Here is a 13470-nt window from a genome sequence, read left to right as displayed (position 1 = left end):
GTGCCGACGGTCTGGTCGAGGTGGCCCGGATGCCGTCTTTCATTTAACACCTATTTATCAAACACTGAGCGGGGCCACGGAAGGTGCTGGCCATTGGAGACAAAGACAATCTGCTCTCAGAGCTCACAGTGCACAGGGAGGAAAGAAAATCCCCCACTGTCCCTCAGTGCTCTGACCAACAAGAGTGCAGGGCATCTGGGCACACGGGTGAAGGGTGCTTTCGTCCGAAGGGAGAAAAGGAAGAAAGAAAAGGTGTCAGACACCTCGGACCTGAGGTCAGTCTTAAAAGCCATTTGCTGGGAAGGCCATTTGCCAGGGCAAGGGGTCCATGTGGAGTCCTGGAAGCAGGAAGGGCATAGCAAAGTCTCGAGATGTGCAGAGGGCCTGGCACATTCTGGAACAGCCAAAGACGAAGCTAGAGGAGTAGGCTGAAACTCAGCTCATGAAGAGCTTTGCGTGCCTTGATGAGGAGTTTTTACCTCTGCCTGTGGTTACAGGGAGCCACAGAAGCAGGTGAAGACAGGGAGGGAAGGGAGGTTTGCATGTGGCAGCTCGAGAGTAAAGGATGGACTGAAGGGGAAAACAAGCCCCTGACGACAGGAAGACTGCTTAGGACGGTGCTGCAATAGCCCAGGTAAGAGCTGAAAACTCACTCTCCACAGTGACAATAGGCAAAAGTCGTTTGGAATAAGGACCTAGAGACGAGGGCTAGAAATAGATTCTGAATGGCCAGGCTTTGCTGAAGAAGTGACCTTGCCCAGGAAACGAGTAGAGACTAACCAGAGAAGGACTCCTGTGGAATTTTGGAGAACACCAAGACTTAAGGGGCAGGCAGCATAAGGGCGCCAGGAAAGGAGAAAAATCAAGAATGGTGGGTAGAGACTCGGGACAGACACTGTCACAGGAACCAAAGAAGGACAGTTTCGAGGGGGTCATTGTTAATAGCATCCGGTGCTACCTGGGATGGAGGGTGGAGAGAGGCTATGAACCAGGCATTAAGCAGCCTGTGCTGCCAGTGGGGGATCGAGCCCAGACTGAGGTACCTGAGGAGCAAATATCAACTACACAGTGAGGAAGTGAGCAATGTACAGACTGCTCCTTCAGGAAGGTCAAGATCAGAGGACCAAGCTTCTATTTAACCCAACTAGCAGTCCCAGGGTACAGTGCTATCATAACTACTATTATTCTAAGGCTTAGAAGGTGGTTACGTTAACAGTGAGCACTTCGTGCCAGGGACTGATCTTATACTTTACAGGTATTAGTTCTAATAACAACCTATGAGGTGGGTATTATTATGGCCTGTTTAACCAACAAGGAAACTCAGGCAATCACGTGACTTGCCCAAGGTCACACAGCAAGTGGCCAAGTCAAGACTGGAACTCAGATCTGATGCATCTAAGGTCACATACTTAACCTCATACCTAATGAATGAGCCTGGCCCAGAATAATCTTCCATACTAATCTGAAAGCCTTCAATGGCAGAATGAGGGAAGGCTGTAGATCCCACATGCAAATCAAGTGCAAAAACTCAGGTCTCTGAAGGTGCTTCCAGAAACCACTCAGGGGCTCTCTACTCCCAAATGCCTTAAGCTACACACATATTTCTCTGTCCCTGTCACAGAAACCTCAATTTGACTGTTTTTGAGAGCTGTTAAAATGCACTGATTGAAACCATTATGGATAAAAACCAATTAAACAAGGGAAGTTACTCTGGGATACAAAAAGGAGCTGGCTCCCACCCATAACACACTACAAAGCTGTTAGGCTGATAAGTGTGGGTGTTCTATGGTGACAAGAACAACCTTTGAAGACTCCCACTTCCTTAGCCTCTGCTGCCATTTCTAGAGACCAGTATGTCAAAAGAGTACAGCAAAGGGGTTCAGAGTGACAGTGGAGGTTTTGGAGTCAAAGACCTGAGTTCAAATTCTGTTCCTGCCACTCATCAGCTGTGTGACCACAGGCGAGTTACATAACCTCTCTTATATAATAATACCTCTCCTTTATTGTGAAAGCTAAATGAGATTATACACAGGTGGTGCCTTGCCTAGTGTGTGGTATGTTTATGTGCCTAATAATATTTTTATTATTAAAATATACAGTTCTGATCCTGTCTGCCTCCCAAATCCTTCTCTCTCCCCTATCACAAGCTCACACTCCTGGATGCCCACTACTCTGTTTCCCAAGAGGAACATTAACTTATTTAGCTTGATATCTATATATATTATCATTTCTAAAGAAAAATATTTTCTTCTTTATAATACCAAATGTATGCATATCTTCCCTTCAAGGTATTTTACTCCTATCCCCTCCCACGGTCTCACCCCAGTTTGAAAAGATACTACTCCCAACTCCAATGCGGGCTTTTACATTTCAGGATCAGGAGTTCTGCACTCCCAAAGGTCTGGTTCAGAGCAGCTGCAGAGATGAGACTGTGTTTGTGTAAGCCTGCTTTGCTGAAAGGAAGTGAGAGCGCCTGAACCACGGTTCTCACTTCGAAAAATTCCATCCAAAATGTACTTATAAAAAAAAAAAATCAACAAAACAAACAAAAAATTCCATCCAGACTGAAGGCACCAACTACAGAGGCTTGTCATCTTTTGGAGGAGAAAGACAGGTTCCAGGAGATGCCAGGTTTCACTAGTACTGCTAGGAACACCATTTGACCTTCCCATTTTCTCAATACAATGTCTGAGAGGAGAAGTAAGAAATTTACGTAAGTAAATTTCATTGTAAAACCCTAAAAAATCCATTTCGAAAAGATTTTTTAAAATTTTAACCTCTCTAGGAAAGAAACAAAATCACGGTAGATATACAGAATCAAAACAAGTATACCAAATGTATTAAATGCAAAATTTGAGCAGATTTTACTGAATAAGTATACCCATGCATCTATTCAGACACTATAGAAGTTTTAAATTTAGTCAATAGTTTGAAAGATAGCAGAGCTTTCTAAGTAACCCGTCTCTTGCTGCATGAGAAGTGTGTACGGCTTCCTTCATTCAGATGACCCATGATGGAGTACTCAGTTCCCCCATGTGCAAAGGCACATCTGACAATTAGGAGACCAGATGTGACCAGGGACTGCTGTAAAATGCTGAAAACAGCTTATAGCCTATAGCTTCATTCTACTGCTTAAGCCAAATAAAATTTAAAATCTCCCCCAAACTAGCCAAAATCAGCAAAACTGTTTGTTCACAGAACTTTCCTCTAGTTCTTTTTACTCTTCCTCTTTCTAAAACTAAGGTCCAAATAGTATTCACTATATCAGAATCCAGAAACTTACCATGTGGCCTGATTTTAAGTATCTTTTATGAACATTTATCATTTATCAGTAGCATAAATCTGGTTTAAAAAATATAATAATGAAAAACAACATCTTACTAAGTGCCTCTGTTTTTAAAAATGAAATTATAAAACTCTATTAATGCAATTTAACACAACTAGGTGTAAAATATTTAAGGAAGAATGTTAAATAAAAGCAGGTAAACATAACTTTGGGGGAAAAAGTTGAATGAAAACATTGGTAACTCTTTTCTTTCTTTCTTTCTTTCTTTCTCTTTCTTCCCACCCTCATACATATAAACAACCTGATCAAAGAGGAGTTAGAAAGTTTTCTTTTTAATTTAATTGAAAAGAAACAAAACAAAACATGTTCAAATGAACCTGAAAAACAACTGACCCTGACCCAGCCGACCTGAATGCCACTGACCACTGCTTGTATCTGTCACTGAGTGGGCAGCACTAGCCAGACGTTCTTGCTAGCTTCTGCTGCAGGAAATGCCGAGGCAGAAGGAAGGGCTTCTGCCAGTAACCCATGTGATGATCATGTGATGTGAAGTAAAAGCTGGTTACAGCCTCGTGGAATGCAAGACCCACTTAATTTTGGCAAAATGCAGTTTTCTGGCTCAAAAGAAAAAAACGCATAAGAGAGCATCTGGACATCTCCAAGTAAATGATTCTGACAGACATGGAAAGGCAGAACAGAGACTCTTGGGAGTGGTGGAGTCACAGTCCGTAAGTCTTGGGACTCTTAAACATGAGAAAAATCATTTAATAACAATATTCAAACTACTAAAGAGCAGGTATAAGCTCAGTAAAAAATTTTCTGTTCTCTTAAATTTTGAATAGTTAGGGAAAAATACAAAAACATGTAATAGAAATAAATAGGGCTTTAAAAAATCGCCAAAGTATGTCCCAGTTTTTAAATGTTTTACCTAAACAAACGAGCAAAATCACAAACGTGCACATGATTCTTTTGGTCGTTAAAATTAGTTCCAATTAATCAAGTTACACTTCTATAATATAGTAGTTTGCAAATATCTATCTCCAGCCTGAACTCTGGACCTGAACTTTCAACAAGATCTCTTTCCCCACTCTTATGTCCCATGGACACCTCAAAATCAGCCTCTCAAGAAAGAATTAAGGGGAATTCCCTGGCGGTTCAGTGATTAGGACTCTGCACTTTCACTGCCAAGGGCCCAGGTTCAATCCCTGGTCAGGGAACTAAGATCCTGCAAGCCATGGTGCGACCAAAAAAAAGGAAAGAATTAAGATTGACATCCCTGCCATTCCTGCCACTGCCACACACACACACACACCCTGCTCCTCTTCCTGTATTCTCCCAACTATGCACCCTGTTATTGAAGTCAAAGACGTGGGCATCATTCTTGATTCATCCTTCACCCATCCAACCCCTTCACATAGAATCAGTCACCAATCCACTTCTTCCCAATTCCACTGCCGCTTCCCTAGCTCAGGCTACCACCCTTATGCTTAGTAGTTAATTGTTTGGGCTTTGGCTTCAGGTTGACTTGCTCTACCATGTATTAATGGGGTGGAATTGGAAAGTCCTTCATCATCAGAATCCTTAAATCTCCTGACCTATAAAATGAAGATATAATAACAACAGCCACCTCAGAGTTGTTAGGGAATTGAAGTGAACTGATTACATGTAAAAGCCCCTGAAACTGCACCTGGAACCTATGAAGTATTCAATAAGTCTCAACTATCATAATCATCCTCCTTTTGGGTGCCCAGCACAATTCCTCCAGGTTAGGTGACCCTTCTCTCCTAGCACCTCTAACACTCTTTGGTAATTATTTTTGTCTGTCTCCCAACCCAGTTGTAAGCTCCCTAATGGCAAGAGCTGAGTTTTTTCCCCATATAGGATATGAATGAATGATTAATAAAACCATGATAATAATAAATGATTATATATGAATATTAAGAGCTATGTAAAATAAATGAGTATACATGATTATTGATATATTATATTATTATTATACACTGAATGTGGTATTTATTTAGAGATCGTCAATGAGAAAAAGGAACATATTAACAGATACAGGCTTAAGTCAGCAAGGAATCAATAATGAAAAGTATTGGTTGCCATAATATTTTGATGTGTAACATAACAAATTTTATTTTTAAGTAACTCACAAGTTTTCTCTTAGAAAGTAACATACATGGGCATTTCTTGATCTTAAAAAGATCCACTTTTGCTACTCAGCAATTTATTTTCCATGGTTTTGCAAGGCAGAGATATTTGTTCCTCAAAACAAAGAAGCCACCCAACAGTTCCAGAACTGTGACTCAAGTCTTTTCAGAGGAAGCCCTTGAAAAAACATCTCTACTCGCCTGCACTGACATCTAAGACTGACCATTTATGAGAAAGACAAAGAGCCATGCCTTAGAATACTGAACCCACTCATTCACAAGTAGGAAGAGGAGACTCAAATGTTTCCCTTTGGAGTAGAATTTTTTAAAAATTAAAAAGCAGTTATGTGGTACCTTTCTACTGGGTCTACTAGTTACAGAAAAATTACCCTATTTCTTAACCTGTGAAAATGAACTGTCCTCAGTTTTTTGAGGTGAACAGAAGAGAAAAACAATTGTGATTTTATTTCAAAAGTTTAAATGGTGGTGTTCTGACTCAAATCTCTCAACCTCCTGAGAGAAGTTCAAGGTGGGCAGAGGGCTCCCACTCTGTTCCTCTCCAGGTGAGGGGGCAGGAGGATACCTGGGCTCCATAGACGCGTTGCATCGCCTGGAGCAGCTGGTTGGTATAATCCGTGAGAGTGCCAGCATCTTCTTCAAATACACTCAGTAAAGAGCGAGTCTGCAAGAAAAGAAGTCAATTTTATTTCTAAGTGGAGAAGTTACAATGGAGGTAAAACAAACACACGCACACAGAGATATGGAGAGGGAAGATGTCTGTTGTCTGGCTTTACTTTTTTATTGCTAATACTAATATAAGCTGATTCCTAGAGCTTTAATTCAGAACTTCTTTTCTAATCCTTTAGACTACATTGCGAGGGCAAACTGAATACAGTTTGAGTACTGGGGCCAGGGAAAGAAAGCCAATTTTTAAAGGGTTAAGAAGACTCAAGGGCTATTATGTGTCTTGACGTTAGCCTCTACCTAAGTACCAGTAAAGTCCATAAGTGTTAAAAAGGGCAGTCTCTCCCTTCAAGCCCATAAACTGAACTCAATGTCTGGCCTGTCTGTATACCTGGGGTGTGGTCACCCAGCACTGCATCATCACAGCAGTTAACCATCTGTCCGGTTTTCTGCAATCCTGGAAGTCTTGCAGGGGTGTGTCATTCTTTCCACTTAAGATACTACAGTCAGGCTCCATGTCTTTCGTCATATTCTATTCAACCAATTTTCAAACTCATGACCAGGAAATTTCATGTACCATGGGCCCACCAGTGGAAGCTCTGGGCACAAAACTCAAATAGCAACTTAAGAATGCTAGCTCAGTTCCTTTGGGAAGACTACTCAGTGCTTCGAGAGCAGCTGAGCAATGTCTTAGATGAAAGGTATTTCCTCTCATTTTCATGCGTAGTGCCTGATACGCTGAGCACTAAAGAAATATTTATATGTTGGACGGTGCCTAAAGAAGTATCAAGGGACCACATAAGAGACCATATCTATTCAAGGGACTTTTGTTAATGTGTCCAGCACAGTGGGAATTTAAAATACTACATTAGTGATAATGGGATCTACATTTCAGAAAATAACCCATTAGGCATAGAATGGAGAGTAAGCTATAGAAATGTCTTTAATGAGATGATACCAAAGGCACCTTACAAAGAACAATCCATTAAGGTTCGTTATTTTCCTGCAAATGAATTTCAATTCCTTCTTTCTTTTTCTAACCTATCTCAGGTAAGAGAATAATAACTGACCCAAAAGCACCCCCAATAAACTGGAAGAGGAACCCCGACATTTGAATCATTCTACCTTTGATTTTGTTGACAAACTCTGGTGGACTTCACAGTAGTACATGCTTATCCTGGTTTTGCCCGAGGTCTTTAAGGCTAAAAATACCTGCTCTCAGACCAATGTACTCTCTTCAGTACCAATTCTTATCAACAGAAGGATCAGAACAAACAAAACAAAAATCATGGATGTGACCCACTGGATCTCATAACCCATTAATGGATGTCAATGAGTAGGTGAAAAACATTGGTTTAGAATTCTTTATTACATCTCTTTAAAATACACTACTTGAAAAACAAAGATTGTTAAAAGACGTTTTGAGAACCTACAGTGATTGGTCTATCACTCTACATTCATTCATGTATATACTTCTGCCTTCATCCAATATTTGATGAAACGTTGTGTTGGGATCTGAGATTCAAAGGTGATCAGAACCAACTCTGTCTTCCAGGAGCTTACAGTCTACTGGGGCCTCTCAAAGGATCTGGGATCCCCTTGGGACCGTGTCAATCCTGGGTCCAAATTTAGGCTCTAACACTAATTTGCAGGGAACACTAGAGGTAATGAATTACATAAAGTGCCTACCAGTGCCTAATACACAGATGCTGCTGATTATGAAGAAGATAATGAACTTTGCTTATAACATGTTGGACACTAAGGGTTTCACATGTTACGATTTCATTTCAACACTAAAGCAACACTATTATCTACACAGTTATCTATAAATGTCATCTAATAGGAGAGAATCTTTTGGTATTTGTGGTGCCAATGCTGGAGAAGTCCTTCTATGTTTACGATGATTCTCGTTCCTTTCTTTGCTATAACAGTATATCTAAGAGAATGAAAAAGAGTGATACAACTGGATTGAGGATATTTAATTTTTTAAATACTACTGATGTCCATTTTGTTGAGTCCTATTTATTGTTTTTAATACTCTTAGAAATAAAATACATAGAATGGAAAATGAGCCACAGGATGAAAAGAGAGGGCTTGTATAAATGTCCTCCATAAAGAGAGTAGAAAGAAAACTAAAACTACCATTTACTCTGTACTTCCTATGTGTCCGACACTGTGCTGAGCACTAAATATTACTTCATTTAATCCTTCTGACAATTTTATGAGGTAGACACCACAGTTACATTAATCCCATTTTAGAGATGATGAAACTGAGGCTCATCAAGATTAAGAAACTTGCTCAACCTCCCACAGCTGGGAAGCAGCAGGGTTGCAATGTAAACCCAGGTCTGGCTGGTACCAATGGCCATGCTTTCTCCACCGCAGGAGGCTGCATCCACCACCTAGCAAAGGTGGGTCTCATCAGTGGGCATGCTCTTTGGCCCACAGCCCACCATTCTGTCTGGAGGCAGGATGCTGACTGCTTGGAGCTGACTTCTCTTGGGTCATCCTACTATCATGCTCTCACCTGTGATAACTGCCAAAACTACATCACAAGTTTTTTTTTCTTTATATTCTGAACATGTTTACCATGACATCCATTGGAACTGACAAAAACACTCCCGTCTTCCCTTTCTAACTTAACTAGGCCATGATCATCCTTGAAAAAAAATATACCCAGCTATCTCAGACACTGTTTTAATATCCACATTTATCAGCTCCGCATCTGCTTAAACATATTTGGAAGAACAAGAATGTTCGGAGACCTAAAGCAGGAATAAGACCAAGGACCAGGCAGGTATACCAGTTGCTCGAAAGTTCCACAAAAAAAATCCGAAAGACTGGTGCATATCACTTATAAAGACAATAACAGCAATCATTTATGGAGTTACTATAATATGCAGGCATGAAGATACTTTACATATGTTATTTATTCTTCATAAGAATTAAGCAACTATTTTTATTCTAATTTTACCCATGTTGAAACACAAGCGGTTGTGTTTGAGTAACCTGCAGAATCAAGATTTAAATTCCATCCTTTTTCTACTACCCTACACTCTCAAGAGTATGCATGGACAGAAAAACAAAACCAAACACCTTAGCCTTAGCTCCACATTACCCTCTATCTTAGAATAAAGAAACTGGGTGTCATCTAATAAACTAGTTCTAGACATTTTTCACTCCTAAGAATAGCATCTAGTTATATAATGGCACAATTTTAACAGCTGTGATTGTAAAATATACACACGCACACACACGTGTATATTTTATATATATTTAAATATATTTTAAATGTTTTAATATTTATCATATATAAGTATAAATATTATACATATATATATTTTTTAAGGTAAAAACAATTAAAACTCTTATTCCCATAGTGTGGGAGAGGGAGAGAAATGTCTCAGTAGAACCAAGCCTACTGAAAGGAAAATGTATCATAAACAAAGAGTACAGCAGGACAAAAGCCCTCCACAATGAAGACAAAACCACTAGGTAATGTTTTGAGGCATCCTGCTTGAGTTAAAAAAGGCCTGGTTTCCCAGCTGGACCTCTCACTGAATAATCTCAGAACTTAATCTTTAAATTCTCTGTGCTTCAGCTGTGCCAACTGCAAAGGAAACAAACAAATATCGTAACAAAACAGCAAGCAACAGTGCTACACTTTATCTCAAAAGCACACTACTTACAGGAAAGAGAATAAGCCCCTGGAGAGGTGTGAACTGCAGCAGCTCAAAGCAGCATTTGTGTTCCTATCACAGCAGCATTCACACAGTACTGCAACTGCTGCTTTCCTTATCTGTCTCCCAGAACAGACTGTGAACCAGCGGAGGGAAGGCATTCTTATCTTATTTGTCATTACATTCCCAGCATCTAGCAGCACCTAGCGAGGAGCAGAGGCTCGCAAACAGCAATGGAGACAAGTAGCTTAATCCCTAAAACATTTCATCTTTCATACACCAGAGGTAACCAGAAATAATACATGTATGCACAAAGACTTGTCTTATAATACACTGTGCAGCACTGTGAACTTAAAAGGGCATGAATAGATGTGTATAAGGTCAGTCAACTGCTATTCAGCTCTTCTTGGGTCACTGAGCTCAAATATAAAAGCTTTTGTGTTCATTTAATGAATCCTGTGCAACCAGGTTACTGGAGCAACCCTCATAAATACTCTACATAAAACAAGAGGAAACAATAGATGGTTTCTTAAGATCACTTCCTTTTAGTGAAACATTTTAGGTCACTGATGACAGAAAAGCCAGGTGCTAGGTAGCTGGGCTAACTTGAACAACATAGGCCGACTGCCTGGGTTCCAATCCCGGCTCTGCCACTTGATAATGTATAATCTTGGGAGCAAGTTATTTAACTTCTCAGCTCCTTGGTAATTTTAATACAGTACCTACTTCAAAAGACTGTTGAAAGGATTAGCTAAGTTAACATATGTAAAGCACTGAGAACAGGGCCTGGCACATAAAAATGCATGTATGACACAGGTGTTTGCTATTGCTTTTATTCTTTACAGATAAAACTAAGGAGTTGGATTAGATTCCTTCCAGTTACAAGTCTATGACTCTCCTTGGCAGTAAAGCTGCATTAGGCACATACCCCATACAAAAGAGCTAAATATGTTTTGATGGTTATCAAGGACCTTCCTGGAAGTTTGCTTCCATTCAAACCTCACCAAGAACCCTCACAGGGTGACACCCACGTCTCAAAAGCAATGACAAATTCCCTACATAAAGAGGAACATTAAATAGAAATGACAATGCCTCTTAACCTCTTCTTCCTCATACAAGCTCAGTTATAAATCATGCAGATATGTTAGACTTGTAAGCCCCTTAAATATTATCTGCTCCGTGACCCTCATTCTGCAGATGAGAAAACCCAGCCAGTCACAGGATGAGGATGAGTGACTTGCCCAAATCAAATGATAAGTTAGTGTTAGAGCCACAATTAGGACCCAAGTGGCCTGACTCGTTTGCCAGTCCGCTGTCTCGTACCTCATTGCTGAGCACATCCTATAAACAACTCAGAACCAGTGCCTATTCACTGATGTGAGAGCCAAAAATTCCAAATGTAACTCCTCTGTGAAGGCAACATGGAGAATCAGTTAGTGCCACTTCTTTAACCTGGCTCAGCCATCACCATGTCCAGTTAGGAAAGCAATATATCTTTGCACCTCAGTTTCTCCAACTACAAAGCAAGTGGAAACCCCTGTTCAAAATGATATCATTAGAAATTCCACAATATTATCTTCAGATCGCACGCAACAGGTGTGAGAATGGACAAAATGACTTCTACCCAGGGTTCTGATCTCATTAAAATGCCAGAAGTTTAGAGGCTTCAGAGAGGCCTTTGAGAAGTCAATCAGACCAGTGGATAACAATTAAAAAAAAGAAAAAAATCACAGCTTGCTTACACTTTCTTACTTGCCTATGTAAAGAAGATCACAAAGAAATGGGCACAAGGCAACTAAGCACACAGTCCTTTTGACTACTAATTCTGAACTGGAGAGATGCAGAGTGGGTGTAGGTAAGTCCATCAGAGGATCATCCCGGGCAGGCACAATTCACTAAGAAGAAAATGGAAAGGAAGCACAAAGGGATGAGAAACGGTGAAAGGAAAAGAGGTTACTCTTACTCTAATTTTTCAAGAGTTGAGATACTAGGGAATAAAGAGAGGTATTTAAATAGCCCAAGGATGCAGAGCCTCTAGGGCAGATATGAAGCTGGGGAAATGTTAATGAAGAACAAAGGTTCCCTGGGGAAAGGTGCACTGACTTATGAAGTAATGTCATTCTGCATACATTTACTACATTTGCACACCAGCTTTCATCTGCAGAGCTCAAAGGGCTTGATTCTCATCTCGGGTGCGCTAATGAAGTTCCCCTGTGCGGCAAATAGGGCAGGTATTGTAATTTCCTCTTCACGAATGGGAAAACAGGGCCAAAGGGAGGTCTGACACCGCTGGGGAAGAGGTCTAGGCTCTCTGTATCCCACTCCGGTCCTAAATCCACCAGGTCCCATCATATCAGTAGTAGTAATAATAAGTAAGACTGACTTCTTATTTTGTACCAGACATTGCCAGCGAACAACTTGACAGGCGTTTCCTTATTTAATTCTAACAACTCTAGGAGGCAGGCACAATTATTCCTATCTTACGACAAAGCTGAGGCAAAAAAAAAGATTATTTGCCCGGGGCACTTGGTGGAGCCCAAGCGTAGGCCGAGCAGCCTCGGTTTCAGCTGAGTTTGGAAAGGGGTCGGGACACAAAGACTCCGGCCGCGGGGGGCTTTCCAGACGTCTCCAGCCCTTTCTGAGGGATGCCGGCTCCCGGAGCATCCCGGACTCAAGACACAGGGCCGGGCCCGCCCCCTCTTCGCCCCCGAGGGGGCCCGGCGTACTCCCAGCCTCCACCCCGGGGCTGGTAGGGCCTCCTCGGCCTCAAGCCCTCGGGCGAGGGGGACCCGGGCGGCGGGAGGTACCTGGGGGCTGTCCTGCAACGCCTCCTCTAGCAGGAGCTTGTCCACGGCGGGCATGGTGCCGCGCGGCGGGGCCGAGGGCCGGACGAAAGCACGGAGGGCAGGTGACGCGGCGGCCGAGAGTGCTCGAGGATCAGGCGACGAGGCGGACGACGCTCTGTGCCCAGGGCGGCCCCGCGTGCGCCCACGCCTGGCCAGTGAGTGACCGCCGCCCGCCCGCCGGCCCTCCTCTCCGCCCAGCCCTCAGCGGAGCCGGATCAACAGGAAGTGTGGCGAGCGCCCGACCCGGACACCGGAAGTGTGGCGGCCCCGCTTTCCCCCCGCGCCCACCTCTCGCGGGAAACCGCAGACCCCCACGGGTCAGCCAGGCGCCAAGTGAACGTCTAGGGTGTTAGGCTCAGCAGTTAAGGGGCCGAATCTTATGCCGGTCAATGCATCTAAAGCCCAGGAGGGGGAACTCAAGAGCGGAAAGATAAGGTTTTATCTACTTGTGGCTATCCAGATTTTTTGAGTCAGGGAGATAGGAGCTAACAGTTTTGCTGATTTGAAAATCTGTGAAATGCTGTGTGAAAATCCCGCGCTTCCCGCACCACTTTTTCTACGTAAATCTCAGTGCCCTCGTAACAGCTCTGAGAGCAGAGAGATCAACTAGTTCTAGGGGAAAAAAAGGGGGTAACTGAATCATCTGTGATATTTAGAAGTAACTTTTTGGGAAACCACAGCTATTTAATTTGGCCAATATGATTAGGGCTCGTCCTCGTCGATTGCTGTGTTTTGTCATTTTGGAAAGTTTCATAATCAAGTTTTTAGAAGTGGAAGGGATAGATAATCTAGTTCAGTGTTGTCATTTAGAGATTAAATAATAA

The 13470-nt window shown here is 42.0% G+C and overlaps 1 protein-coding gene across 2 annotated transcripts in view; it reads right to left on the bottom strand.

Annotated features, from left to right (window-relative positions):
* The window catches only part of APPL2 (adaptor protein, phosphotyrosine interacting with PH domain and leucine zipper 2), a 52883-nt gene extending 40029 nt beyond the window's left edge, over positions 1–12854 (bottom strand). The window contains exons 1-2 of one of the 2 annotated variants that reach the window (XM_030856187.2): positions 12608–12854; positions 6020–6118 (exon numbers count right to left, since the gene is read on the bottom strand). In XM_030856187.2, coding sequence (XP_030712047.1) covers positions 6020–6118; positions 12608–12661 — 153 coding nt within the window. In that variant the 5' untranslated portion in view covers positions 12662–12854. Of the gene's footprint in view, positions 1–6019; positions 6119–11556; positions 11676–12607 lie in introns of those variants that run through there. The other variant, XM_070046401.1, reaches the window with a different exon arrangement.
* Between the last annotated feature and the right edge of the window lie 616 nt (positions 12855–13470).

The sequence above is a fragment of the Globicephala melas genome, chromosome 10, assembly GCF_963455315.2.
Source record: "Globicephala melas chromosome 10, mGloMel1.2, whole genome shotgun sequence".
NCBI classification, from domain to species: Eukaryota; Metazoa; Chordata; class Mammalia; order Artiodactyla; family Delphinidae; genus Globicephala; species Globicephala melas.
The sequence above is the reverse complement of the archived record's forward strand: the minus strand, read 5'-3'. Positions and strand labels throughout refer to the sequence as shown.